This window comes from Xylocopa sonorina, chromosome 11 (genome assembly GCF_050948175.1).
Source record: "Xylocopa sonorina isolate GNS202 chromosome 11, iyXylSono1_principal, whole genome shotgun sequence".
Taxonomy (NCBI): domain Eukaryota; kingdom Metazoa; phylum Arthropoda; class Insecta; order Hymenoptera; family Apidae; genus Xylocopa; species Xylocopa sonorina.
The window spans coordinates 12,169,848-12,195,577 of NC_135203.1; the positions used below are offsets into that span (position 1 = coordinate 12,169,848).

General features: G+C 43.6%; 6 protein-coding genes across 9 annotated transcripts; 3 read left to right on the forward strand and 3 right to left on the reverse strand.

The window, feature by feature from the left end:
- Positions 1-457: 457 nt before the first annotated feature.
- On the forward strand, positions 458-2,317 carry Pdhb (Pyruvate dehydrogenase E1 beta subunit). The gene is made up of 5 exons (XM_076904301.1): positions 458-481; positions 593-655; positions 972-1,178; positions 1,258-1,888; positions 1,992-2,317. The coding sequence occupies exons 1-5, from the start codon at positions 473-475 to the stop codon at positions 2,141-2,143; spliced, it is 1,062 nt and encodes a 353-aa protein (XP_076760416.1). The 5' UTR covers positions 458-472; the 3' UTR covers positions 2,144-2,317.
- A 550-nt stretch (positions 2,318-2,867) lies between these two features.
- Fibp (acidic fibroblast growth factor intracellular-binding protein) lies at positions 2,868-4,527 on the reverse strand. 2 transcript variants are annotated; one of them, XM_076904298.1, is made up of 6 exons: positions 4,351-4,526; positions 4,069-4,270; positions 3,758-3,985; positions 3,451-3,678; positions 3,082-3,336; positions 2,868-3,010 (listed from the first exon to the last, which is right to left on the reverse strand). In XM_076904298.1, exons 1-6 carry the CDS (start codon positions 4,433-4,435, stop codon positions 2,932-2,934), a joined length of 1,077 nt encoding a protein of 358 aa, XP_076760413.1. In that variant the 5' UTR covers positions 4,436-4,526; the 3' UTR covers positions 2,868-2,931. The 2 variants fall into 2 exon arrangements, with proteins under 2 accessions (XP_076760413.1, XP_076760414.1); XM_076904299.1 differs by lacking the exon at positions 2,868-3,010 and having other exon boundaries at positions 3,175-3,349; positions 4,351-4,527.
- An 886-nt stretch (positions 4,528-5,413) lies between these two features.
- On the reverse strand, positions 5,414-7,391 carry Daw (activin beta chain dawdle). Of its 2 annotated transcripts, none has more exons than XM_076904698.1 (4): positions 6,922-7,391; positions 6,390-6,626; positions 5,729-6,102; positions 5,414-5,582 (listed from the first exon to the last, which is right to left on the reverse strand). In XM_076904698.1, the coding sequence occupies exons 1-4, from the start codon at positions 7,379-7,381 to the stop codon at positions 5,415-5,417; spliced, it is 1,239 nt and encodes a 412-aa protein (XP_076760813.1). In that variant the 5' UTR covers positions 7,382-7,391; the 3' UTR covers position 5,414. The 2 variants fall into 2 exon arrangements, with proteins under 2 accessions (XP_076760813.1, XP_076760812.1); XM_076904697.1 differs by having other exon boundaries at positions 5,720-6,102.
- A 796-nt stretch (positions 7,392-8,187) lies between these two features.
- Positions 8,188-9,603, reverse strand: Ctsl4 (Cathepsin L4). The gene is made up of 5 exons (XM_076904302.1): positions 9,466-9,603; positions 9,189-9,365; positions 8,726-9,085; positions 8,471-8,631; positions 8,188-8,397 (listed from the first exon to the last, which is right to left on the reverse strand). Exons 1-5 carry the CDS (start codon positions 9,601-9,603, stop codon positions 8,202-8,204), a joined length of 1,032 nt encoding a protein of 343 aa, XP_076760417.1. The 3' UTR covers positions 8,188-8,201.
- Positions 9,604-10,573: 970 nt separating this feature from the next.
- On the forward strand, positions 10,574-19,851 carry Mitf (transcription factor Mitf). Of its 2 annotated transcripts, none has more exons than XM_076904295.1 (7): positions 10,574-10,872; positions 13,284-13,491; positions 13,692-14,042; positions 18,074-18,263; positions 18,340-18,415; positions 18,846-19,128; positions 19,574-19,850. In XM_076904295.1, the coding sequence occupies exons 1-7, from the start codon at positions 10,592-10,594 to the stop codon at positions 19,811-19,813; spliced, it is 1,629 nt and encodes a 542-aa protein (XP_076760410.1). In that variant the 5' UTR covers positions 10,574-10,591; the 3' UTR covers positions 19,814-19,850. The 2 variants fall into 2 exon arrangements, with proteins under 2 accessions (XP_076760410.1, XP_076760411.1); XM_076904296.1 differs by lacking the exon at positions 10,574-10,872 and adding an exon at positions 12,135-12,317 and having other exon boundaries at positions 19,574-19,851.
- A 3,057-nt stretch (positions 19,852-22,908) lies between these two features.
- LOC143428932 (alkaline phosphatase 4) lies at positions 22,909-25,421 on the forward strand. Its single transcript, XM_076904211.1, has 7 exons — positions 22,909-23,021; positions 23,276-23,499; positions 23,581-23,773; positions 24,060-24,226; positions 24,287-24,598; positions 24,687-25,116; positions 25,192-25,421. Exons 1-7 carry the CDS (start codon positions 22,928-22,930, stop codon positions 25,419-25,421), a joined length of 1,650 nt encoding a protein of 549 aa, XP_076760326.1. The 5' UTR covers positions 22,909-22,927.
- The last annotated feature ends 309 nt before the right edge of the window (positions 25,422-25,730 follow it).

The following is a 25,730-nucleotide window of genomic DNA, read 5'->3' on the forward strand; positions in this document are numbered from 1 at the left end:
CGTAGGAAAAGTAAATGTTAATATAATAAATATCGTTAGAATCCGATGCAGATGTTTACCTCACCGGTTCCAAATTTACCGCGATTTTCCAACTTCGTTCGATACGGAGCCCATTAAACGATCGCTGCGATTGGCTACATCTATCGGCCGGAACGAGTAATGTTACGAATTGAATAAAATTTTATTATTTCTACGTTTTTCCCTTATTTCCATTTGGCACCTTTCCATGGAACCATGGAGGACAAAATGATGAAAACGGTTGCAAAATTCAATCGTATCGAGACAGAAGATTACGGTAGAAACGTATTTCATAAGAGTTCGCCTATTGACCTTGGGAACTGTTTCCCATCGTCCACGTTACAGTCTGCAGTAAAGAGAGAATCACGGACCGAGGGGTCCCGGTGGCGCACGTGAATACCGAATAGGACATTTAGGACCGATTTAAACGATAACAAACAATTTCCGATTTACAATGTTCTCGGTAAATATATATCGGCGAAAAATACCGCCAACAATATTCAAATCATAGAAAACATATGAGATTCAACAAATAACCGAATAAATCAGACTTATGATTCTTCCTTGTTTCTAGTCAGTTGCAAAAAGAATCGTGCACCGTTCGTTTTCAACATCGAAATGGACCGCGGCACAGCAGGTAACTAAATATACATTACCTTGCGAAAATATTAAATATTTCCCTGTGTCCTATCTAATTTCTACTTAACATAACCTCTTCCTCCCATCGACGAGACCAGACCAGACCCTTCGTTCCCGCCTGCCCTCATTTCTATATAACAGAGATTACAACTTTCGGAAAGCTCCAATTTCCACTCTTCAAATTTTCTCACGTTTGTGTCGTTCAATTTCTCGTTATTGCACGACCGTTAGTCAAGGACGAACAAGGTCATATTCATATTCGACCATAATTATTTACCGATTACTTACGCCGACTTAATCGCCATTACTTGCAGATGACTGTACGGGATGCTTTGAATTCAGCCCTCGACGAGGAAATGGAAAAAGACGAGAAAGTGTTTCTACTCGGCGAGGAAGTAGCGCTGTACGACGGAGCGTATAAAGTTTCTAGGGGCCTTTGGAAGAAATATGGGGACAAACGTGTCATCGACACCCCTATTACGGAAGCAGGATTCGCCGGTATAGCTGTCGGAGCAGCAATGGTATTATTCCGTCCCATACAATATCGGCTACCGCAGCATCGTCTTTCGCTCTGTTTGCGTTTAATTCAATGTCTTCTAGGCTGGTCTACGCCCTGTGTGCGAGTTTATGACATTTAACTTTGCTATGCAAGCGATAGATCAGATAATCAATTCTGCTGCCAAGACGTTTTACATGTCCGCTGGAAGAGTAAACGTACCGGTTGTTTTTCGTGGCCCAAATGGGGCGGCAGCGGGTGTAGCGGCGCAACATTCTCAGTGCTTCGGTGCTTGGTACAGTCATTGCCCTGGTTTGAAGGTAGTATCGCCTTACACTAGCGAAGATGCGAAAGGATTATTAAAAGCAGCCATACGTGATCCGGATCCAGTTGTCGTATTGGAAAACGAAATACTCTACGGTGTCCAGTATCCTATGTCAGACGAAGCTTTGTCGAAAGATTTCGTCTTACCAATTGGTAAAGCAAAGATTGAACGCGTTGGTAAACACGTTACGTTAGTAGCGCACTCCAAAGCAGTCGAGGAAGCTCTTGGGGCAGCGAATGAGCTTGCGGGAAAGGGTGTAGAGGCAGAAGTGATAAATCTCAGGTCTCTCAGACCGCTAGACATAGACACTATCGTACAATCGGTAATGAAAACAAATCATATTTTAACCGTGGAACAAGGTTGGCCACAGTGTGGCATCGGAGCAGAGATTAGTGCTAGAATCTCAGAAAGTACGTACGTTAGCTACTCGTATCATCGATCGACGCGTTTTATTAGCATTAACAATCTGATCGTACCTGTTTTACCTAACTACTCTGTCGTCTTCGTTTTCAGGTGAAGCATTCTACCATCTCGATGCACCGGTAGTTCGTGTCACTGGTGTCGATACACCTATGCCCTATGCCAAAACATTAGAAGCCGCATCCCTGCCACAAACGAGTAACATAGTATACGCAGTAAATAAAGTTCTAGGGTTGGTAGAGTAACTATTTGTAAAGATCTCTAGGTAAAATTTAAATTTTTCCATTTCTCTTGTTCAGTTTTGTGCGGTCGTCGTATCGCTTTTCGATATGGCCTTTTATAGGTTTATCGTTACGCGAAATGTAAGTACAAAGTTTAACGACGATAGTGTCATTAATAGAAATAGAGAAGAACAAAAAGTAAGAGAAAGAGAGAGAAGGGGGTGAGGGGGAATGTTTCGTTGGTAAAAAGAAAGATCAGTACACGATACCTTGCCATCGTTATAAAATTGATCGGCCTATACGTACTCAAAAACTGATGTATTCGTTTCTGGCTCGATGTAAAGGAGGTTGAACATATACTTGTACTTCGTCGTTCGTACCCTTGAAAATGTTGCCTCTTCTATGTGCGCGACAAGTTGAACACATTTCGATCTTATTGTAAAGATTCAACGAGATTTAATGTAATCGAAAACGTCGATAGAAACGGATTGAAATCTTAATTGCCATTCAAATGAGATTAATTTTCATACACAAGAAAACTCTAAATTAAATTAATACCATGTAGATTAATGTAAATGTTAAACAGCTCCAAAGATAACGTTCAAATGTGCTCTGTAGATAAAACGAATTGTAAAATTGCAAATTCATACCGTGTACAAAGTTAATGAACAAACACGCTGCATTTGTTTATTATTTATTACAGTCGCTTAATAAATTGCACGTGTACAATTTTTCAACCGAGTTCATCAATCATCGTTCCCAATAGTCCTCATATTGACTAATTGCGTATCACCATCCTCTTCCGTTGATAGTCATGTATGATACATACGCAATAAGCAGCACGTAACAACCGTCATGTAACGTTCAAAGGCATCTCTTCGTTCATTGTCTCTGAGAAATGAAATATTTCACTCTTAAAGCATAACATATAGTTTCGTTGACATAAAATGTTTCTCCTCTACCTAAGTACATCCATATCTAGCGCGCATTGGCTATAGACAGAGAGGAAATTTTTTAGATCTGTGTGCGTCCAATTCACTTGACGCCATGGTTCTATGCATCTCTCTACCAATTCCAAGAAGAAAAACCTTAGATCTCTGGAGCGATGAAGATTACATGCTATTCCTAGGATAGCTCTTGTATACGAACGAAAGTTTGCATCTATCTCTTGATACGAACGTTCTAGAAGCATGGGCTTAAGCTTAATGCATACCAAGCTGTAAAAAAATGCTATGAAATATGTTTACCCAATGTTATCTTATCTTGCATACTACCGTATGCATTCGATTATTTCTGTTTTCTATGGAGACTTGACTTTAAAGGAAACTTACTGCTTGTGATGTTTGTCATTTTCCAAAAGTACCTTACATTCGGCCAATTCCAGTAAAAATTCCCTATCTAAATCAGTATCAAAATATTCTGACCCGACACAACGATATGTCCATAACGACATCATACTGTTAGCACAATGGTATAAATCGGGAAACGTTAGAAACTGGAGCTTTCTTTTATTCATCTCGAATCGAAGGCATGCTATGAATACCACAGCAGCGTATCGCCTACGCGATCGTGTATGTTAAAAAAACAATGTATTCTCTCGCTCGCGCGCGCGCGGTAATATAATTTTTGTATTGTTACTTGGCGAGGTCTTCGGAAAGTAAAAAGTGTTGCTCGATATTGGCAGCTAAAGATCCAGGCAAATCTTCAACGACTTTGAATACTCTTTTCACATTATCGTACTGCCGACGACAACTCTTCAACGTGATACCCGTCTTCTCCGACACTTCGTCCATATCCTTTCTACTCTTTGACGTTAACTTTTTACCTAATAACTCCCTGATAACGATATCGTCGAATTCATAGTATCTGCGATTCATGATTGGAAAGGAAAGAATAGACTTTGTAAAGAGAATAGTTTGCTTAGACGATAGGAGAGTCAATTTGCTCACATTTCGATAAGCATCTGACTAGTTTGCGGTTCTATTTGAAACGCGAGCTGTTCGCTCGCTAATTTAGTCGGTGTATGTAGTAGCTTCTCTAGAAGAGCGTACGTTCGATAGTGATCGAGTATATCGGAAGCTACTAATTCGATCGAGGCATTCGTTTGGTGGCATATCCCGCGTTGATGCAAGATGTTCACAGCTTCGCTGGCTAAAGGTGTGGAAAAATGATTGTTTCACTTATTGGTAGTAGGTTAAGTATCGCTTTTAAAAGTTCATTTAGAAACTTACACGAGTGTCCATCTACCCAAAGCTGATATATATCTGGATCGACAAGAGTGTAATTACTGATGAATACGTCAACCTCTGAGAGCATCACGATTACACGGTGCAGGTTAATTTCTTACTTGGAACACAAATCGAAGGATGGATTTAACGGCAGGTACGTTGAAATCATTCCATAACAATTCAGAACGTATATTTTCAATTTTATAACCGTATCGTATTTACCTGACAAACTGATCTCCATTTACTACAGAAATACGTGGTACAATACGTGACACGAACGTTTAACCTTAAGCCAGAACATTGTCGGACACTCGGAGAAATTCGAGCAGACCGATTAGTTGGTAACCGGTCAATAAGAAACACAGTCGACATCAAACACAGTCGTTTGTTCGTTAAACACTCCTCGGTAAGCTATAACTGTCCAGGCATTAGTAAATCAAAATCGATGCTTCCATCTGTGTATAAACAAGATGAGTAACTGCGCGGCTGTTGCGCGGCTGTTACTGAACCAGGCAACGATCACTAGACGGAGTCACTTTCTATTGGTAGCGTAGGTTAGTGTATCGATACCTAGTTTTTACTAAAATAGCTGGTAATTTATCAATTTATTTGATTTTATTCTATTCATTTGATATTTCTGCCCTCAATAATTGATCGGCGACGTGTAAGTAATGTAGTAGTTTTTTCACAAGTCAAATATATACGTACGGTATATAATATACGTTTAAAATATTCATATTATATTATTACTTTTAGCGTGAGAAATGTGCGAATCTATCGACTGTACACATACATAATCAGTTAAATTCTACATCTACGTTTTTTAGTAACATTCATAATATACAAATATTCCGTCAACGCACGCCATTATACTAATATTATAATTTTAATTAATATGTATATATAGTTTGATTATAATTGAAGCGCATCATTTTTACGGCAACGAGAAATGCAGTTGGGGAATGAATACTGTTTCGATTGTTTAGACGGTTCCACGTGTAAACAATGCCGCTACTAATTATAACGATCGTGCGTGCGGGTAGATCCGGTCAATTTTAGAGAGGGAATCACATGCAACCACAGGCTTCGACCACCATGTTTGGCAATGTTTTTTGCGTGATCGTATTGTTCGAATCAACGTAGAGCAATTGAATCGCCGATAATTGGGTCGGTGAACAACACGGGACGATTTCGCTTCTGCGATGAATCGTATTACCATTTTTGGTCAACATTTTCTGAAAAAAGAAAACCAAGGGAAGTTAATGCTTCGGAGTAGTGGTATGTTTCAATATTTCTTCATTTCTTTTTATCCCGATGTTGATTGCATTGGATGATAATTGGATTAGAAAGATGAGAAAAGAGAGATGCCCACTCTGATTACGTTATTGTAGGGAGACCCACTGATGGTTAGCGAAGCAGCGGAAGAGCAAGATCCGCGACAGAAATAGGCGTGGTATCCGCTAGGATGAAGGATCCAATCGCTCCAACCGATGTCTTCGAAGTTTATGTAGAGCTCGTCCCTGCAGCACTCCTTCATTTCCGGTAGACAATTCGAGTTTCTCTTCGGTCGGTTTTTCTGCGGTAATGGCGACGTGTGCATCACCAGGAAAGGCTTCAAGGTCTGCTCGATGGATACAGGCGCGGTATCTCGATCGATCGAACAGGTACTGCAAGCTATCTGTATCGTGTGATTCAAACGGAGCTCTTGCACCCATTTCTTCAGCGTGAAACTTACATCAGCTTTCACCCATCCCTCTGAAACAGCCAGTACCTCTTCCTAATGCGCTCTAACTAGATTCGTAACGCAATTCTACAATATCATATGTGCCTATCTACAATGTGCATATAGAGTGCAGTAGTTTATATCGCAAAAGCCGTACGTTTTTGCCGACATTACCCCTCGCGGTCTAAAGTCCTTACCGAGTAGCAACGCGATACGTGTCTCTCTATAGGAACTGTTTTATCTTTGGCCTTAGCTAGGATAAAACGTTCAGCTTCGTTCAATTTAACCTTCTCGTCCTAATTAAATTTACCCACTATACCTCCTATATCGGTCTCGAAGATTGCCATAATAGTGTTCTTCTCAAAGTTTTCGTCCAAGTCCCAATGATCGAGTTCGGACAGCACGAAAGTTTGATTCAGATCGTCATTTTCATCGTACTCCTTGTAAAACCAAAGTTGCGCCGACGTCACATCCACAAATTGCATCTCGTTCGGTAGATAAAATATGAAACAGGCTGCGGGATTAAAGCCCGTCAAATGGTTCGAATCGGCGATACCTGAAATTATTTATCATTTACTATTTATTTACTTTTAGTTTTGTTACTCGTTTGCTTGCTTGTTCTTTTTTTTCTTTTTTTTTTTTGTCCTTTTTTGTTGTTGTTGTTGTTGCATTCCGCGCATAAACTATACTAATGCATAAGGGTTGAGGATCGTACTTTTTTCTTATCGAACTGATTTTGTTTACAGATGTTTTCGAAAGAGTTTGAATAAAATTATTGTTCCATTCCGTTTCGTAATCCACCCATTTAGCGGGAATGAAACGTAAACGAACAAGTTGGAAAGGGGCCTAACCTTCGTTTGGGAAGACAACGATCTGATCGGTTTTTCCATAGAAACTGTCTGCTGATTTTTCCGGTTCAAGCGGCGATCCGGGTCGAAGTTCGAGCACACGACCATTTATCAGAGGCTTCGGCAAGGTCGAGAGCGGCATCGATATCTCGGGCGGCCTGGAAAGCCGTAGCTTCTTGAGGATTTGTTGTTTGACATATTCGACCCGTAGCACCGTTAAAATCGGATCCGTAGCGAGTAGGCTGATTTTATTTTCCGCACATCCGGCACAGTCTTCCTCTTGAAAAGTGCCCGTCGGGGACGAGGATGCGGATACGAGGGGACTCGCGGAAGCGTAATTAGTCGAACGCGAATAAAAATTCCAAGCGGAGAACAGAGGACTCGCGAGCTTGGGAAAAATAATTTCTACCTGATTGCCCAGAGAGAGGAGGGAAAGCAACAACAATTGTTGAACGAAACGCATCCTTCCGATTCCCATTTTCTCATTTATTATTAATATTATTACTATTATTATTGTTTCTTCTATCCTACTCGGGCGTACGCGATACTTTTTATTTATCCGTTCAGCATCGTTTCTACGAATCTCGCCGATCGTAGGACACGTGTACTCTTCCCTCTCGATATCGAACTTGAAGGACATTGGAACGCGTCCTCAACTCCACCAACTTCAATTCGACTCTGCATCGAACAACACCTTCGTCTCGTTCGTCCACATTTTCACGCGTTTCGATTACACGGGGTTGTACTCGTCGACTTCCTATCGATTTGTATTTATTCCACCGATCGGACCGATCGGATCTTCCCGATCCGACTACTCAAACAACTCATCCGCGAAGACTGACTCTACCATACACACACGCACACACACACATAGAGAGATACACATCGTACCGCATCGTCGGGACGATTGGTTTGGTCACGCATCGATTCTTGATTCTAGCCTGAACTTTGCTCCGCGAGCGGGGGATACGTTCGATTGGACAGAGTTACGAACCGAACCGAACCGATATCAATGCGCGATGAAAACACGCGCCGCGAACATGCTTTATATCCCCCCACCGACCAATCCCTTTCTCCTCTTCTTCACCTACATTCATTTCGCGCGGATGCAACTTCAAATCTTTCGAATCGAATATCATCTCCGTAGAGTAATTCGATGAACCAACTCGTTTCGTCAGATTCGAAGCACCCCGCTTAATACGCCTAAATTATACTACGCACATCATCCGCTCACACTTCTGCTTAACCTGTTCAAGTTTTTTCAAATAATATTTATGATCGAATTAAACTTTTGCATAGGCGGCATAATTGGCTACACCGCAACGATTTTTGTTTTTAGCCAAACGCATATATCCATTTTCACCCCATTCGTCACCCCACCAGTTCTTCAAGATCCATTCGGTTGGCGTGTATCCAACGATCAACATTGCGTGATTGACCGTATCCGAGCTACAAACATCGTCATCGTAGATTCCTTTGCTGCGAATCAAAACCAATCGCGGATGAAGATACAAGATATTCAACAAAAAGGTAAAGGGAAAAAGGTGCTTACTGATAAAGTTGAAACGTCTTTGGACTAGCGTTTATCGAGGCAGCTATTGGACCTATGGTCGCCACGGCGGCTTCCAATGCTCTCTCGTCACGCGCTGGAAGGACTGCCCACGAAGTAATGTTGACTACGCTTAAATCTTCTTTGAAGCGACACGGGCCTTGCTGTTCTCCGAAAATTAAAGATATCGATGCGTCAACGGAAGAAAGAAAGAAAGAAAGAAAGAATGAAAATAGAAGAAAGGAAGCGGCGACGTACTTTTCCCCTGTACGGATAATGGATCTCGGTCATTAAACCTTTAGCTCTTTCAAGATACCTCAGCGTGTTTCTCAAAGATCCTCCGGAACAACCTAAATTTCCAGTCGACGTACTGCAATCGACTAGCTGTTGTTCGCTCAACGGGACCAGCATGCCTGTTTGTTTAAAAATTTGCCCCTGAATACTGCCGGCTATTGAATACGCGTAACAACTTCCGCAATCTTTTTGATTCTGCGGACTAGTCTTAAATCCGGCTTCGCGCCAATCGAGCCGTAGTGGAATGCGACCGGGCTCGTGTAACGTTGCACCGAGCATCGTTTCTTTCGATATACGCCGTTTACGACTGGGAATCAGTTTTACCTGCGAACAAAAATCCAAAAGGAGAGAAGCTGCGATCGATTATCCTACTTGCTTACTATTTATACCTATATCTAGACAGTCGAAGGGAACCGTAGTTACAAACCATTTCTCGAATGTATTGCCTAGTTCCGAGATCAGCCATATGATTGTCCCTTAACGTATAACTGTGATGACCAGCAGCTGCCATCATATTGTGTTTGTAGATCGTTATTAAATTTTCCTCCCAAGCCGTCCTTCGGCTAGTTTCTACGTTTCCAGTGTAACTCTTATTGTAACGGATCTATATACATATATATGGTAAGAAGAACTTGTCGTTTTACCGTTTAAAATTAGATAAATATTACATAGAAGAAAGGACGATCGATGCACCTTGCCAGTACCTTGTACGAGTTCCAATATTCGTCTAGCTTTTCTGATATTTCTGGGGGTAAACGATTCTGACTGGCAAACACTTGGATCCCATTAATAACCCACGCAGCTGACAATAGAAATGGAAGAACATAAAGTCGAAAGCACATCGTGGATATCGGTTCGACAACGAACACTCGAACAATTCACTCGAGAGTGTCCTGTAACGGTGTACCTTTTTTCTCAATTTTAATGCTCGAATCGAACTACGCTGCTGTGTCAGCAATTTGACCAATTTCGCAACTCTGTACATGTGTACGTGTAAGCGATCAGGAAAGACTATGGAAATTGCATTATCATCATAAACGGATCGTCGTACAGTTGCTAAATCCCGATTTTTTTCTCAAATAAATTTACCATACTTGATTCAAAAGATAGAGTAGATTCGTAAAAACGTTTAGCCGCGAATACCGATCAACTCGAAAGATTTGCGGGTTTGCCGTGAGATGGCTATGCTTGTAAGAAATCCGCGCGCGTAATACTTTTCGAAGAAAGAAAGGAATCGCAAAGAGTAGAGATGCGCGTACACGCAACTATTGTATGCGACTCTCTTCTGGTGTAACCGACGTGTCTCTAAACTGATTTTCTTTTTACGGTACAAATCGGTAGTCGTATCGGCAATCGGATCGATTTTTCGACGGGAGAGATGGCTAAGAGGAGGCGACGAGCGTAAAATAGCAATTCGTTATATACATATGCATATGCGGGTGATTATTATTGGGCAGCATCGTGTATCGAGAATCGAGAATCGAGAATCGAGAATCGAGCATCGAACATCGGGTACCGTAGAGAGCCGAGAGAGTAATGAACGCGTTCTCTCCGCGCGTCCGTACCGGACCGGACCGGACCGGTTGGTTAACAGTTGTTGCACGTCTCTCGTTCCGATTATCGCTCGACACGCGCGTCTCCGTTCCTGCCACCAGTGGGGAGGCGCCACGCTAGAAAGCAAAACTCGGGAAGGCAACTCGTTGCCTTCTATGTAATCCCGTTTCTGTCCGTTTTCATTGTGATCGAAATATTAACAATTTTCGTTTACTGGTGAAGAGTGGCGTCGTGACGCCGCGGTCCACCACGCACAGATCCAACAACCACAAGAGAATGGATGAATCCGGAATCGACATGGGTTTCGATCTGGCGGCTATTACCGCTGATCTGGAGCATCGCGAAGCGAATCTGTGCGGGCGTCGATGTCACGATAAACAGAACGGAATAGCGGGTATCGATCAATCTGGCTGCGAATCGAGTAATAACAAGGAACCGAGTAACGAGCACGAGAACAACCAACAGGACGATTGGGAACAAGCATTGTCCTTTTTCTCGACACCGCTACAAGATATCATGTACTACGAATTAAAAAGTCGGGCACCGAACATGGACAGGTACGTTATTAAAATATGTCGCGTTTCAAATCTACGATTCGATGGAAGATATGTCTTGGCATCGGTCCACCGTTTGCAGCTTTTTCAATTAAGAATTATGCACGCGTGTATCTACATATGTACGTGTAGCTATATAGGTGTGTACATTTTTGCCTCGCTTCGCCACGAGTCGGGAGAATTCGTGGCGCATCGACTCGTTTCGGGCTCATGTTCGGGTTATGTCGCCGTTGGAACCGATGGTCCACATCGCGCACACTTTCGATCTTGATCTTGATCCATGCGTACTTGCTTCGATTTCGTTTCGATTTCGTTACGATCGACGAAGGAGGATGGGACAAATTCCGAATGTTTACCGCTTAGCGATAGCGAACGTATACTACGTTCGAATCTAACACTGAATAGAATAGGATAGGTTGGAGTTGATAGTCAGAGAGAACGACGAGCGAAATTTGGCGCGGAAACGCGAATGCGCGAAATCGAAACGGTGGGAAAGGGTAAAGTGTAACGGGTCCAGGTTTAGAGCAACGATCGTCGATTTTCTGCGGTAGCTGCCACCGTTCTCGACGATGTTCATGACAACAAAAAAAACCGCGACATCTGGTTTCAGTAGCGCCGCGGTTCCTCTTCGGCTAGTCTGGCTGCGAAGCGTTCTCTTCGGCGGATATGCAAGAGATATCCGAGACAGTGCGGCAGATCGTTGAATTCGAGGATTTAGTGTCGCGATTGAATCGAATAAACGAGGTCGGTCGTCGTCCGTTGAACGGTACCGTTGCCACCGTTGTCGAAAGGAAAACCGAGATCACAGCCCCAACGCCGACAACGACAGCTACAATTGTAACCACCACTACTACTACTGCTACTACTACTACTACTACTACTACTACTACTACTACTACTACTACTACTACTGCTACTGCTACTGCTACTGCTACTGCTACTGCTACTGCTACTGCTATTACTAGTACTACGTTTACAACGACAGCATCGACGGCAACGAAAACTCTGCCGAATTGGACGAACGTTAACTCGTTGCTAGTTTCACCGCGTTTCATAGTACCGGATCGGAAATCGAAACCGGAAACGGTGCCAGTCCCGGCGTCGACGCCGACGTCGTCGACATCAGCTTCGGCGTCGGCGTCGGTGTCGGTGTCATTTTCGGACGATCAACGATTATCATCGTTTACCTCGATCCTGTACGCGCAAGAGTCAAACGGCTCTTCCTCGAGTCTCCGTTCAACAATCGAACCCGTTAATACCCGAGACGAAGAAGAGGAGCAACGAGTACGCGTGCATATCGGTATCGACGAGGATCTGCGCATGATCCTCGAAATGGATCCGTCGATCGTCGACGAAATGCCTACGTCCTCCTTATTACCCGGCAATTCTCGGAGCAACGGTCATGTCGCATTCGCACGACCGTTGCGATCTACGCGCCCGCAAGGCTGGTATATACGGAATTGTTCAAACGATTACCGATTCTCCTATCTTCTGCTCGCTTAAAATTCATCCATTTTCCTTTCCTTTCCTTTCCTTTCCTTTCCTTTACCTCTACGCCTTCGTTTCTTTCGACCGTAAACATTGCATCTAAATATAAATACGTCCTTGGTCGTTGCCTGTACAGACGTACAGCCGCATCGTCTTTTTCTCTTCTTCTAAAACAATCTTTCGATCCTTTCGTTTTTCAAATACGTACGTTTCGATTAAAATACGACACGTACGAAAAGCAATACGCGAAGAATCGAGTTTCTCGCCGATGAGAGATTGTTACGTAACATACGCCAGTTGCGCGACGAATGTACGAAATAGACGGAGCCGTCCCGATCGTTTCGAGGCGATTCAGAGAGAGAAAACATTTAACGCTTAACGGGTTAGAGTCTCGATACGTCCGGAAGGAAAGAACGCGATCCAAATTGCGCAATCCATCTATTTTCGTTTTCTTATAGTTATAATTTGGCAAAGACGCCGCGATACCTTTTAGACGAACCCTTAGCAAGCAACGAGAGCAACTCTCTCTTAAAAGTTGTACAACAAACGTTGCACAGCATGCATCGATATGCGTATGCGACTGTGCACACGAGGCCGAAGCGAGTGCATCTATAATTTACTCTTTAGATTTGCACGATTACTTTTGTTGTGCGCTGTACGCGCTATGCTTATATTACCAGTGACGCGTAGAAACAATTTTTTGAGAGAGAAAATGGGAGCGACCACGAGCTGTCGTAAAATAATCGAGAATGATCCCTCGACATTTCCAGTCTTCCTGTCACAGTATTTTCGTACGAAAATAGCTCGGTGGTTAGAGCTAAGAATAAGCGAGCAAGTAACACATTCATTAATATGAAGTTATATCAGTAGACGGGAGAAAGATGAAATGTTGTGCATAAAATCGATTCGCTTTCGATGATTTTCAGTCCGCCGACGTTCAAGACTGCGACACCCACTTCGCGCACTCAATTGAAGCTCCAACTGATGCGAGAACAGTTGCAGGAGCAAGAGAGGCGAGAGGCAGAACTTCGGCAAAATTTGCAGCAACAGAGACCAACGGCGGCTCCTCCCAGACCCGTGCCCTCTACGTCACTCTCAAGTATTGGAGTAGACGTACCACCGCAAGTTTTGCAAGTATGCCTCTCGAAAAACTTTCTTACGTTCTTGTCAATACACTACCCTTTTAATCGTATAGTGCGAAATCAGCGTAAATATTATTTTTTCTTATCTAGACGTCCGATACGAAGAGAGTAACAAACTATCGAACGATAATGGTATTCAATTGTAAGTGAAGAGAGAGAAAATAATTGTTCAAGTTGCTCTGTTGTTTCCAGGTACGGACACTATTGGAAAATCCAACGCGTTATCACGTTGTTCAAAAACAGAAGAATCAGGTGCGACAATACCTTCACGAATCGTTTCACGGTGGCGGTACAGTTGCCGCTGGAAACGAAAGCGTTCTCGGAAGAAATTCCGTCCAAGTTGCTACATCCACGGCAATGGTTGTTCAAAGTGCACCACCAGGACCAACGATACACCATCCAAAGCCGCAGCATCCACACTTGGCCTCGTATCCGCATGGTCCCACGGTACTGTCTCACAATAATCAAATCGCGGCCAGTCCAGATCCTACAACCGGCGCTATGTCACCAGGACTCTCCAGTGTTGCGACCAGCAATTCCGAGGTAATCCTTACGAGAGCATGATACACTTTTGAAAGTTCATTTCAATCGATCGACATCCTCGTAATATTATAGAATTAATCGTATCATACATCGTGTTGGGACGTTGCGAAATTTGTCTATCTCGCCAAGACAAGCGAGCAGAACCAGGTTAATCGGAGAAATCACCACCGTTACCGCAATTCGATGGATACGTACCTAATTGCGAAGCGCGAAGCGTCGTAAGCCCAACGCGAGAGCTGAATTTTCGATAAGGCCGATAGAACGGAGAAATTTATTGCGACACGGAGTTATAACAAAGTAGAGGAAAGTATCTTTACATATGCGTATCAGTACATATGCGTAGGTAGTAATAGAAGAACAGCAGATGTTAACGTGGATACTTACATCGGATCGGGGAGATAACGCGCGTAGAAGCGGGAATCTGACGTGACGATAGCCGATAACAGCCAGCTGTGGAGTAGCGTGGAGGTTGTGGCGCGTGGCACGCATTCGACCAGTGGCGAACAGTAACGAAACGAGCCGATCGGTTTCTGCGCGAACATACCGTGTCCGTCCGTGAGACTTCTCGTCGGTGTGGCTCGACGTTCGCACCGACCGTCGTATTTTCCGTCTTTGATTTGTCGCAACCCGCGCTCGAGGTGATTTCACTTACGCGAAAAATTCGCTTCGGCTGAGAGAAAAAGGAAAAGAAAAGAAAAGAAAAGTACAGTAAAGAATAACAAAGAAAAGAAAGGGAGCTGGTTTACGAAGGAATCATCGAATGCGGAAACTTCCACGCGGTGAACGCGTCTATCGTGTGGCCAACAGTCGTTGATGACGTTCGGTTTCCTATGGATCGTCCTCGAACGTTCATGCTCGAGTCAACGCTGCCAACGGAGCATTCCTTTCTGAAACGTGTTAAACCAACGATGATCACCAGCACTAGCAATTAACAATCGCTGTACGATACGGTAAAATACAATTTTCGGATTCGATAGATTCGAGAAACAAAAAAAGCGTATGTTTTTTGCTCGAAGCTTATCATTTCCGGCGACTCGATTGTTTCTTACGCGTTTCGTACTTTTCGATGGATTCGTCGCCGTATCAGCATGCGTTCGTTTATACTCGAGCTGTTCCCCTTTCTCCAGCAGCAGTCGTCAGCTGAGCTATGCAGTGATACACATTTTCCGTTGTTCCCGATTCTCCTTCCGATGCGAAGTCTTCCTCCGCTTAGCGCGACGTCTCTCCATGCCTCGCGGAGATCGAGAGCTACGTTATTGGGTAACCGCAACCTTGAGGTGCGCTTAATCGTAGGTAATCGAGTCGCGACGTAGGAGGTGGTGGTACGAGGAGAAAACAGGCAAGGTTGCCCCACGAACAATCGTCGCATCGGCGAGCCCGAAAATGCACTCGTTCCTCGGTTAGAGACGTACGCGTTCGCGTTCGCGTTCGCGTTCGCGTTCGCCTTCGCCTTTGCCTTCGCCTTCGCCTTTGCCTTTGCCTTTGCCTTCGCCTTCTCCCTCGCCTTCTCTTTCGCGTTCGCGTTCACGTTCACGTTCACGAAATCCATCCGATTTAATTATTTGAAATTCACATTCTTCTCCAATCTATTTCCGCTCGCGTGTTCGGCACTCGCATCGACGCGTGTGTTATGCATCGAACGTTAAACGTCGGTTGAAAAGAAGAAACACGTTTGTGTGAGAGGAATGCAACTGTTCAGACTGTTTTTCATTCGGCAAAGGGAAGAATATTCGACGAGACACTGTTCGAAGGAAAACGAGAATAAACAGGAGCAACGTACAAACGGAAAACTAAACCCGTTTCCATACGTACATACATATTATATTACCATTCGTTGTGCACTATTATTTCGCGGTTCTCTCTCACGTTTACGCCCTATTCGAATTCCCGAACGCGCGCTTCGAACCACGTGCGTGCATGCGTACGTATCCGCATGCGCACGTGTCCCAGCGTGACCGTACGCGGATATACGGTTGTTCCTTTCTCATCATCGGATTATCACGTTTCCCAACAACGACAACATGCCGGTGTTCAATATAATAACTCGGAGGTGTAAGGTGAGTTTGATTTCTCTTGTTTAAATAGCGTAGTTCTAATAATCATACGTACGTGTCGTACATCCATCCATCCATCCATCCATACTCTTGTATACAAACGTATTCCTACCACATGTAAGCAAGCACGCACGCACGCACGCACGCACGCACGCACGATAAGCTTTCCCAATTTGTGTCGCATTGTTTTAAATTTTGCTATCGCGTTATCAGGTTATCGCGTTATTATCGCGGTATCATGTTATCGCTTTACCAGCGATGCTTTTCACAATACGAAAAGACGTAATAAACGAGTTTGAGAGGAAATAAGGTATCACGATTGGATTCGAAGGAAAGTTTAATTAATCGTATGCTTATCGTATCCCTTATTATTAAATGTGAATAAGCATATTTACGATGTTATGTAACAAAATGTCCACGCGTCGGATAGTCGTGATAAGCGGAGATCGACGCTTTTTTAACCGTTTCGATCTATCCTGGTAGATACATATGTTGTACTTACTCGTATCTATAAAAATCTCTTTCGATGCAAACGATGTAAAAAGAAAAGGAATTTCGCACCGATACATTCGGGTACCGAAGCGTTCGCGTTCGCGTTCGCGTTCTCGTCCGTATATGAGTGTGCAACGACCTTGACGTACGTGCCATTACGAAATCGCAACGATATCACATCGGGCCTAAATGTTAATAGAAAACTCTCTACCTATATGCCTGTGCAGAGCTTTTCCTTTCAAAGCGGAACATTTTTCTTATTAATTGTTTCCAAAACCAACGGACGTTGAGACACGCGCGTGGCACGATTATCTAATTAGATCGAAGCGATGCGATTCCTCAATCTGTTATCGTTTATTTCTTATTGGACGATCGCGATACTCGTTCGAGTTTACGAGATCGCTAATGTCGGAAATGTTAGCCGTAAGTAAATATCTCTCTTACCTGTAGGTAAGGTAAGGTAAGGGTACGTAGCGTAAGAGTAGGCGACGCCGAAAGGAAAAGCCGGCCGGGCTGATTAATTAATCAAACGGGAAGATCCGATTCTTGCCTCGTCTAAAGACGAGTGGATGATTTATTCGCGAGTACCTAACGGATCGTACGTTGAACTGTGACCATCTACGTGCATACGTACATATGTATCTATATATTATAGATACGACAGGGTCCTCTATCCGCTCTATCTCACTTCTATCTGTGTCCGAGGCCTCGACGCTTTTCCTTTTTATACTTGATACTATTATACTTTTATACGTACCGTGCCGCGCTAACCTTCGCGCGTAACCGATGAAATGAGGAAACGAAACGAGACGGTATCCCGGGTAAGGTGTCTCATTGAGATCGTCTCTTCCCTCTTCGATCGACACCAACTACGCGTAAATATCATATCGACGATACGTACGTTGCGTACTGTACTTACGCATGAATATCTATTCTAATTATTATACGCTAATCATATCTACAGAACACGTTGCATTCGTATCAAACAACATCGTATCCTCATAGTAGATAGTTCGTAACAGGTATACTTTACTTTAGGTAATTATACTTTTCCCCTTCATTTCGTACGATTTCGAAAGGAAATCTTGCTTCCATGTGTTTACATTTTGTCACCTTCCAGTTCCTCTTTCATTTCTCCGCGGTACAGATCGTTATCAACACGTTCTTCGTCCACGGACAGACATCGGTTATTGCTGTTACGTAATCTTTACGTAACGTTCACGTTGAATTATCACATTCCATTACTCCTCCAGTATGTTCTTGGTTCATTTTTGCATTTGCTCTTTAGGAACTCGATTGTTCCGATCTAATCGTCTGTTCAGCCTTCTCTTCTTTTCTTTTCTTTTATTTTCTCTAATTAATGCCCATTAATGCGTTCAATTCGTTTCGAAGGACCATTTCAATGTTTCCGTATCCGTGTCCGTCACCCATATCCGTATCCCTGCTCCATAGATGATATTATTAGATAGATCCGTTCGATTACAGGCGGAGGATCTTTTAGACGATATTCTGTCGTTCGAAGCTGATTCTCTGAGCGATAATTTGAAGGACGGCCAACAAGGTAGCTTGACCAATATTCCAGAGTTACAAATTAAACCGGAACCTTTGTTACTCACGGAGGCGGAAATACATGCTCTTGCCAAAGATCGACAAAAGAAAGACAATCATAATATGAGTAAGTAATACTTAATTTGGCATGCGACTAACTTATTTAATAATGGAAAATGTCAAATTCGATTTTCGACTTTCAGTCGAAAGACGCCGCCGATTCAACATCAACGATAGAATCAAAGAGCTCGGAACACTCTTGCCCAAGACGAACGATCCGTAAGTATTCGTAAAACCTTCGCATCGCATCGCAATTCTTTTCAACGTTGCTCTAACGCGAAATAAAAACAGAACAGACGCACTCTTACACACGCGCATCTACTACCTACGTATAGGTTATAGGTGTGTATTTATAATAGAGTACAAGACGCACGGTTTCCCGAAGCGATAACGAAACGACACCTCCTGATCAGTCTAACGATAACCGCAAACATACCTATGCGACACCGTTTCCCCTCAATCTTTTTCCTTTTTTTTCTTTTCTCTCTCTCTCTCTCTCTCTCTCTCTCTCTCTCTCTCTCTCTTCCACTGTATCCATGTATTATTACGAACTCGTACCATAAACGGTAAAAAGGGAAAAGAAAAAAAAGACACTTCCTCCAACCTCCAACGGAAGCCAATAATAATCTTGGTGACTTGGTTTTCTCAGTTATTACGAAATCGTCCGAGACGTCAGACCAAACAAGGGCACGATTCTCAAGTCTTCGGTCGAGTACATAAAGTTGTTGAAAAACGAGCTGACAAGAATGAAACAGAACGAGCTCAGGCAAAAACAATTGGAACATCAGAATCGTCGACTCCTCTTACGAGTTCAAGAGTTGGAATTGCAAGCAAAGGCACACGGTCTTCCGGTTTCTGACTTCAATTGGGCCTCGGGTTCCGGTAGCATGTGTGTAAATGGTTTTCCGCGAAACAAGCTAGAACAACGCAAGGTAACAACAACAACAACAACAACAAGAACAACAAGTACATTTAGTAGGTGTACCAGGAAAATTTCCAGTTCGCATATCCATATTTCGCATACCCCATTTCCAACGGTAGATCGCGTAGCGTTTTTATGGGGAATAACAACGGCCGCTACGACGTACCGGCTGGTTTCAATGTTCTCAAGGTTATGCCGATCAACACCGATATGCAGTAACGCTATCGTTTCACGATCCTTGATCCGAATAAACGTTCGCTTCGTTCTCGGGACTGGTTTCATAATCCGCATCTGTTCCTTTACCAGACAGCTATTGTTCGTATGCGCATATCATACTCGTTCGTACATGCATGCCTAGTAGTCTGCAACACTCTGCTACCCCTTCTCTCTACCTTCTATCGAGCAAAAAGGAAAAGTGGTGATAATATTTATTCCCAATTATTTTTACTCGACAGATCCCAGAATTGGTTGCCGATGACACGACTAGTTTGAGCATGTCGCAACTGGAAGATCTGATGGAGGACGATGGGAACGGTCCGATTCATAGCGGCGACCCGATGCTCTCTTCGCCGCATCTTCCACCGTTAAGCCCATCGCCGGCTGGCTGTCAACACGGTCTACCGGATGAGGACACCCTCGGTACTTTAGCTCCTACCACACCCAATTCTTCCTCCGATATGGACATTGTCGCGTAGCAGAGCACGAACGCAAACGGAACGCGATTTTCGACACTCGTGTTACCAATTCAATCACGCTCTTATTTTTTGTTCGGAGAAATGCGGACACCTTCTTTTCTTCCTTTCTTTCGACGGCTGGCCGTTACCCATTACGTTACCTAAATACGCACGCTATAACCTATCATTCTAATCGTAAGTGAAAGAACTTTGCTGTAGAATAGCTTTCGAATTATTTACCGAAGATGAATGAATCTGCCTGTATATGTATATACAAGAGTAAGGGATACATGCTGATTAAAGTGCGCGTGTGAGCGAGCATGTGTCAAGAATACTCGCGCCGGTCGCGAGCTCTTTTCGATTAAATTCAACATACGAGGAGGCATACACAGGGCATTCAATCCATCTTGATCCTTCTTGCGACATCTTCCAATTATTTGAAAGATATGGTGATTGAAGGAAAGATATCTTTTATAGAGAATTACGAGAGATTTAGGAAGCCATCATCGCGAGATGCTCACCGTGTTATATATATATATATATTAGATATTATATAAGGGTGTATCGCCAAAGTATTTTTAAATGATCCCATTACCGTGGACATCATCGACCATACTGAACGATTCGAACAGATCCATAAAATTTTCTTCCATTTTTCGTGATAATCCCCAATCCCACGCGAGAGCCTCCTCGAGTAAAAGGAAACGCGATACATATTAAATGTACGCCCAGTAGTATTTGTTCCTTTTTATATGAGGAATATTACGAAAAGACGGACAAAATAAGGGAATACGCGAAATTCGTATATTCTATTGTCTCAAGTACTTTACATCGGGAGTATCTAATAATAATCTATCCCGTTATTTGGAACGAAAAACGAAAAATGAAAATCAAATGCAAACACCGTCAATGAATATATCTCCTCGTTTGCCCATTTTACCGGGCAATAATAATAGGATAATACACCGAACCGTAATCTACCTTATCTGATTCCGATATCGAAACACGCCGGAATCAAACTCGTTTCAAATTTAAGACAACGTCGCTCTGTGATCCTCTTGTTAATATTGTTAAAGCCCAATTATCTGTCGCGTTTTACCTCGTTTATGATGCGTGTATTTCACGCAACTGTTATCCGTGGAAGCCGTGCGAGAGAGAACAACAGCGACAGCTCTCCACAGTGACTGCGAGAAAATACAGAGAATATATAAAGAGACGTTACGGAAACGGTGTTTCATTTTTTTTCTTTTTTTTCTTTTTTATCTCCTCCTTCTCCTCGTACCTGTTCTTGTTCTCGTCCCTCGTCGGCTGAACTGGAAACCAATAACTCTAGAGAGCGTAACGAAGCATTTCGATGAAATCGTACAGTTGTATCGCGGTAGACGCGGGACACGTAACAATCTTAATTGTCGATTAAAAAAGTAACGTCTCTGTGTTGCGCGGACATGCATAAAACTGTGTGCGTAAGAAACACAGATTTGTCAAAGGAATTAATCGTGACGATCAGACACTGATCACGATGTTGTTTGTCGCATGCGTACTCGAAATGCGTACTCGCATGCGCGGAACGTGGATATCAAGATCGAAGAAACTCGCGGTTCGATATCTCGAACCAATAAAGAGTCAGCCTCGAGACAATTCCCGAGGCGCGATTGGCCAACTGAGTACTCCTCCAGTAACAGATTGCGCGTACTGTTTTCGGCGCGCAACCACTCGCTGGGAATTAAACGCGGATACAATATATCGATCGTGCGTGATTCACATTTCTCAGTGATCATTTCTCAAACCGAACGATATCCCACGATGAAACGTAACTACGATGATTAAGCGATACAATGAGAGTATATGTAGGTCGATATCGAGGGTTAGGTAATTGCAATGAACGGGGAACGGGAAGTCAAGGAAAAGTAAGGTAATTGGTAAACGGAAGTGTAAAGATGGGGACGGACGGAGAATTGGCGGCTCGCAAGATACTTTGGGAGCCGCGTTCGGATTAATCTCTCGCGGACATAAGACATAATGCCACCGAGCTGCTCAATTACGCTCGGATTAACAGTGCACGAGGGGTTCCCCTTCTCCCCCAACCACTTCTTCTCTCCACGAGAATCTGTACTCTCAGTGTCCCTTGCACGCTCTCCACCTCGTGCACAATCTGTACCAGGGCCTTTGAAACGCTATATAAAGTGAGAAACTTCCTCGGTGGCTCTGTATTACCGTTAGTTAAAATACGGCACCACGTCGCCGGATATCTCGATCGAATCGACATAACGACAGTCTCTCTGAGAGAACGACCAGATTCTCTTCTTTGCTCATTTTCTCGGCATTTAATCAAACACCTCCCTGCCTCTCTTTTTCTATCTCGTTACTAACTTGGAGTCGCCAGCCGTCCGATCGTCTTCGACCTTCTCTCGGTCGACTCCCAAAGGATGATACGACCACTCGGAACACGTGCCTGATGACAACACTGTATGCGCTGCGAACCTACAATCAATCTGTTCCACACTCTGCATCACGGACGGAAGGAAACGTTTCTCGCGTATCATCATTTATTTATGCGTTAGACCGTCTAGGTAGGTAATTCACACGAGCAGTATCTTTTCAAATTTTCATTTTGTTGCACGCGACGCATACGCGACAACGTGTCTGCGTACACGGCAACTATACAAAAACTGTAAACGTTAGATAGCGCGAACATGGTGTGGTGATTATGTTGCAACAACTGATTTTCCTCGCCCCTCGTCAACTGACCCCAATACTACTACAGCAGCAGCACCACCACCACCACCACCAGCAGTAGCAGCAGCAGCAGCACCACCACCACCAGCAACTCCCCTTTTTCGCGACATGAAACAACTATTATCTTCTTGTCTTGTAGATCGAAAGAACACCTCCGATCTTTTGTTCGTAGTCTATTATCCAATCAGCGAACGCGCGAATAAAAGAAATTGCACAACTAACGAACGAACAGCCAGAATCAACTTACAATAGCATCAGTTACGAATGTTTCGGTTCGGTTCGCAAATTACATATTCTAGTTGTAGTAATGTATGTAATTTACTGTTTTTTACAGTGGTAAATTAATGACCGACGTAGAGATGATATGTAATCTGTTACAGATCTATCCATTCGGCGGACATGAAACAGCCGATGATGCTAATGTTAGGATACTCTCTCTTAGGATTTCTCGGGCTCGTCAGCGGTCTGCCTCGGGACGCGATCATTCACGAAGGTTTGACTCCTTATCTCGTGTTTGTTCAAATTTTCATTTTAATCGCGCAACAAGATCCAAAAATTCGATAAGACGCTCCCACGTTTCGACACGTTGATAACTCCTGCGGCAATCTTAATACAATAGATCTACTCTACGTTTTCTGTTGGGTTTTTTCCCTTTTTTTTTCTCTCTTTTCTTGTTTTCCTCGAGGCCACTACAAATTTTTCCATTAACTATGAGACGGTTCTCGAACGCTGCCCCATATCTTTCAGATATGTCATTTTGGTTAAAATCCGGCCAAGAGAATCTTCAAAGGAATCTAGCTTATCGGAACAACGAAAACCGTGCGAAGAATATCATTATTTTCATCGGCGATGGCATGGGAATATCTACCATCACGGCTGGTCGTATATACAAAGGCCAACAACTCAAGGGAACCACCGGCGAAGAATACAAATTGGCCTTTGAAAAGTTCCCTAATACCGGATTTGCCAAGGTGTGTTGCAAATGGTGGTTACATCCTACTATATATTATAGCTATATCATTATCTCCCATCGTTATTCCCCTTCTTACTAGACGTACAATACCGACAAACAAGTACCCGATTCGGCCGGTACAGCCACCGCGATCTTTTCCGGCGTCAAATGTCGATACAGGGTTCTCGGTTTGGACACGAAAGCCTCGTACGATCATTGCGACAAGCGCATCGATCAAACCAGTAAAGTAACAACGATAGCCGATTGGGCGCAACAAAGCGGCATGGATACCGGTAAGTGTCTCGATTCGCTACCTATCGTTATTAAACGGAGAATCGCTATTAAGCGGAGAATGAGAAGCAAAGGTATATATATATATGCCTTTTTTAGTACGTAGAGTAGACGAGAACGGCAACCGTGGTCGATGTGTATCGAATAGACCTTGTCGAAACGAGCGCGAAAACGAGCTGCCGCGACCTTCCGTTTCATCTAGATTGGTTACGAGAGAGAGAGAGATTATCCGTTTAAGCTAATACCATACCGATTCGGTCCTTAACGCCACGTATGTACCTAACGTAGGATTTGTAACTACAACCCGAATCACGCACGCCACTCCAGCCGGACTGTACGCCCATATCAATAATCGTGACTGGGAATGCGACACTGCGATACCGAAACGGTACAAAGATTGCGTAAAGGATATAGCCAGACAATTGTTCGAGGATGCGCCAGGAAATAAGTTTAAGGTGAGCGACGCGCGTAATATTATAGTTAGACTTGCCGAATCATCATCTATTCGGTGACAGGTAATCATGGGCGGTGGTGGGCAACACTTGGGTATACCGATGGATCCGATAGATCCTGATACCTGCGTCAGAGGAGACGGGCGAAATTTGGCCGAATTCTGGGCGAAAAATAATCCTGACGGGAAACTGGTTACGGATACTGAGCAGCTTCTCTCTGTCGATATCGTCAACACGACGAAAATTCTCGGTGTTTTCGCCGCCAGCCACCTTCCGTATCACGCCGTTAAGACCGAGGAAACGCCAAGCTTGGCCAATATGACCACGCAGGCTATTAAATTGCTTCGAAAAACGGACAACGGTTTCCTCTTGATGGTACTTACAGTTTCCTCTTGATGACTTGCTGATGTTTAAAGACATTAAATCATTAAATATTGACGGTATTCCTATTAAACGAGCGTAGGTGGAGAGTGGTAAAATCGATATAGCCCATCATCATAATTACGCAAAAATGGCGCTGCGAGAATTATCGGAACTCGAGGAGGCGATACTAGCTGCTCTGCGGCAGGTCAAACTCGAGGAAACATTGGTGATCGTGACTGCTGATCACTCGCATTCGTTCACGATTAACGGCTACCCGAACAGAGGGAACGATATCCTTGGTTTCGCCAACGACCCGAACAAGCCGAATGTCACCTTTTACGAAACGCTTAGTTACATCAACGGTCCAGGTTTCTTCCACCATAGACGAAACGACAGCACCAACGTAAACGATACCTGGAAGCCTGTCGATCAAGACGAGACACGCGACCATCCGTTTTACACCCATATGGCGGGCATTTACTTGAAGGATGAAACACACGGTGGCGAGGACGTTGGAGTCTATGCGGCAGGTGAGAGAGTTCGTCTACACTCGAACCTACCCGCTGTTCCTCCCGTTAACGTACCACCGAACTTGCTTGTTTCAGGTCCGTACTCCCACTTGATTCGCGGTACTTTCGAACAAAATTACATCGCTCACGTCATTGCTTATGCTGCGTGTTTCAAAGACTGGCCTTCCCACTGCGACAATGCCTACAATCGTTACTTTTACGAACTAACCAACTCGGTTAATCCTACTGCCGGTTCATCCCTTATCCGCTCCTCTCTTTTCGCCTTCCTATCTCTTTTGATCGTCGTTCTCAACTATAATTATTGATCACCGCTTCCTCCTTATCTTACCTTTCTTCTCCTTTCTTTTCTCTTTTCTCCTACGTTCAATTCCTGGTTACTTCCTTATCTCTCTTGTACATAACGTTTCTTTTTCCTCGACTACACGACATAAGTACCTACACAACACCTCTACGATGGATGCCGTACACGCGTATCAATCAACGATTGTACATCAACGATACGTGTAGCGTATATTTAAACGAGGTTTCGTCTGTGATATACAAATTGTACTCGTCCGACCGATCCGCAAACAACATTACCTACTATCTACACTCGGAGCCAAATCGACATACCT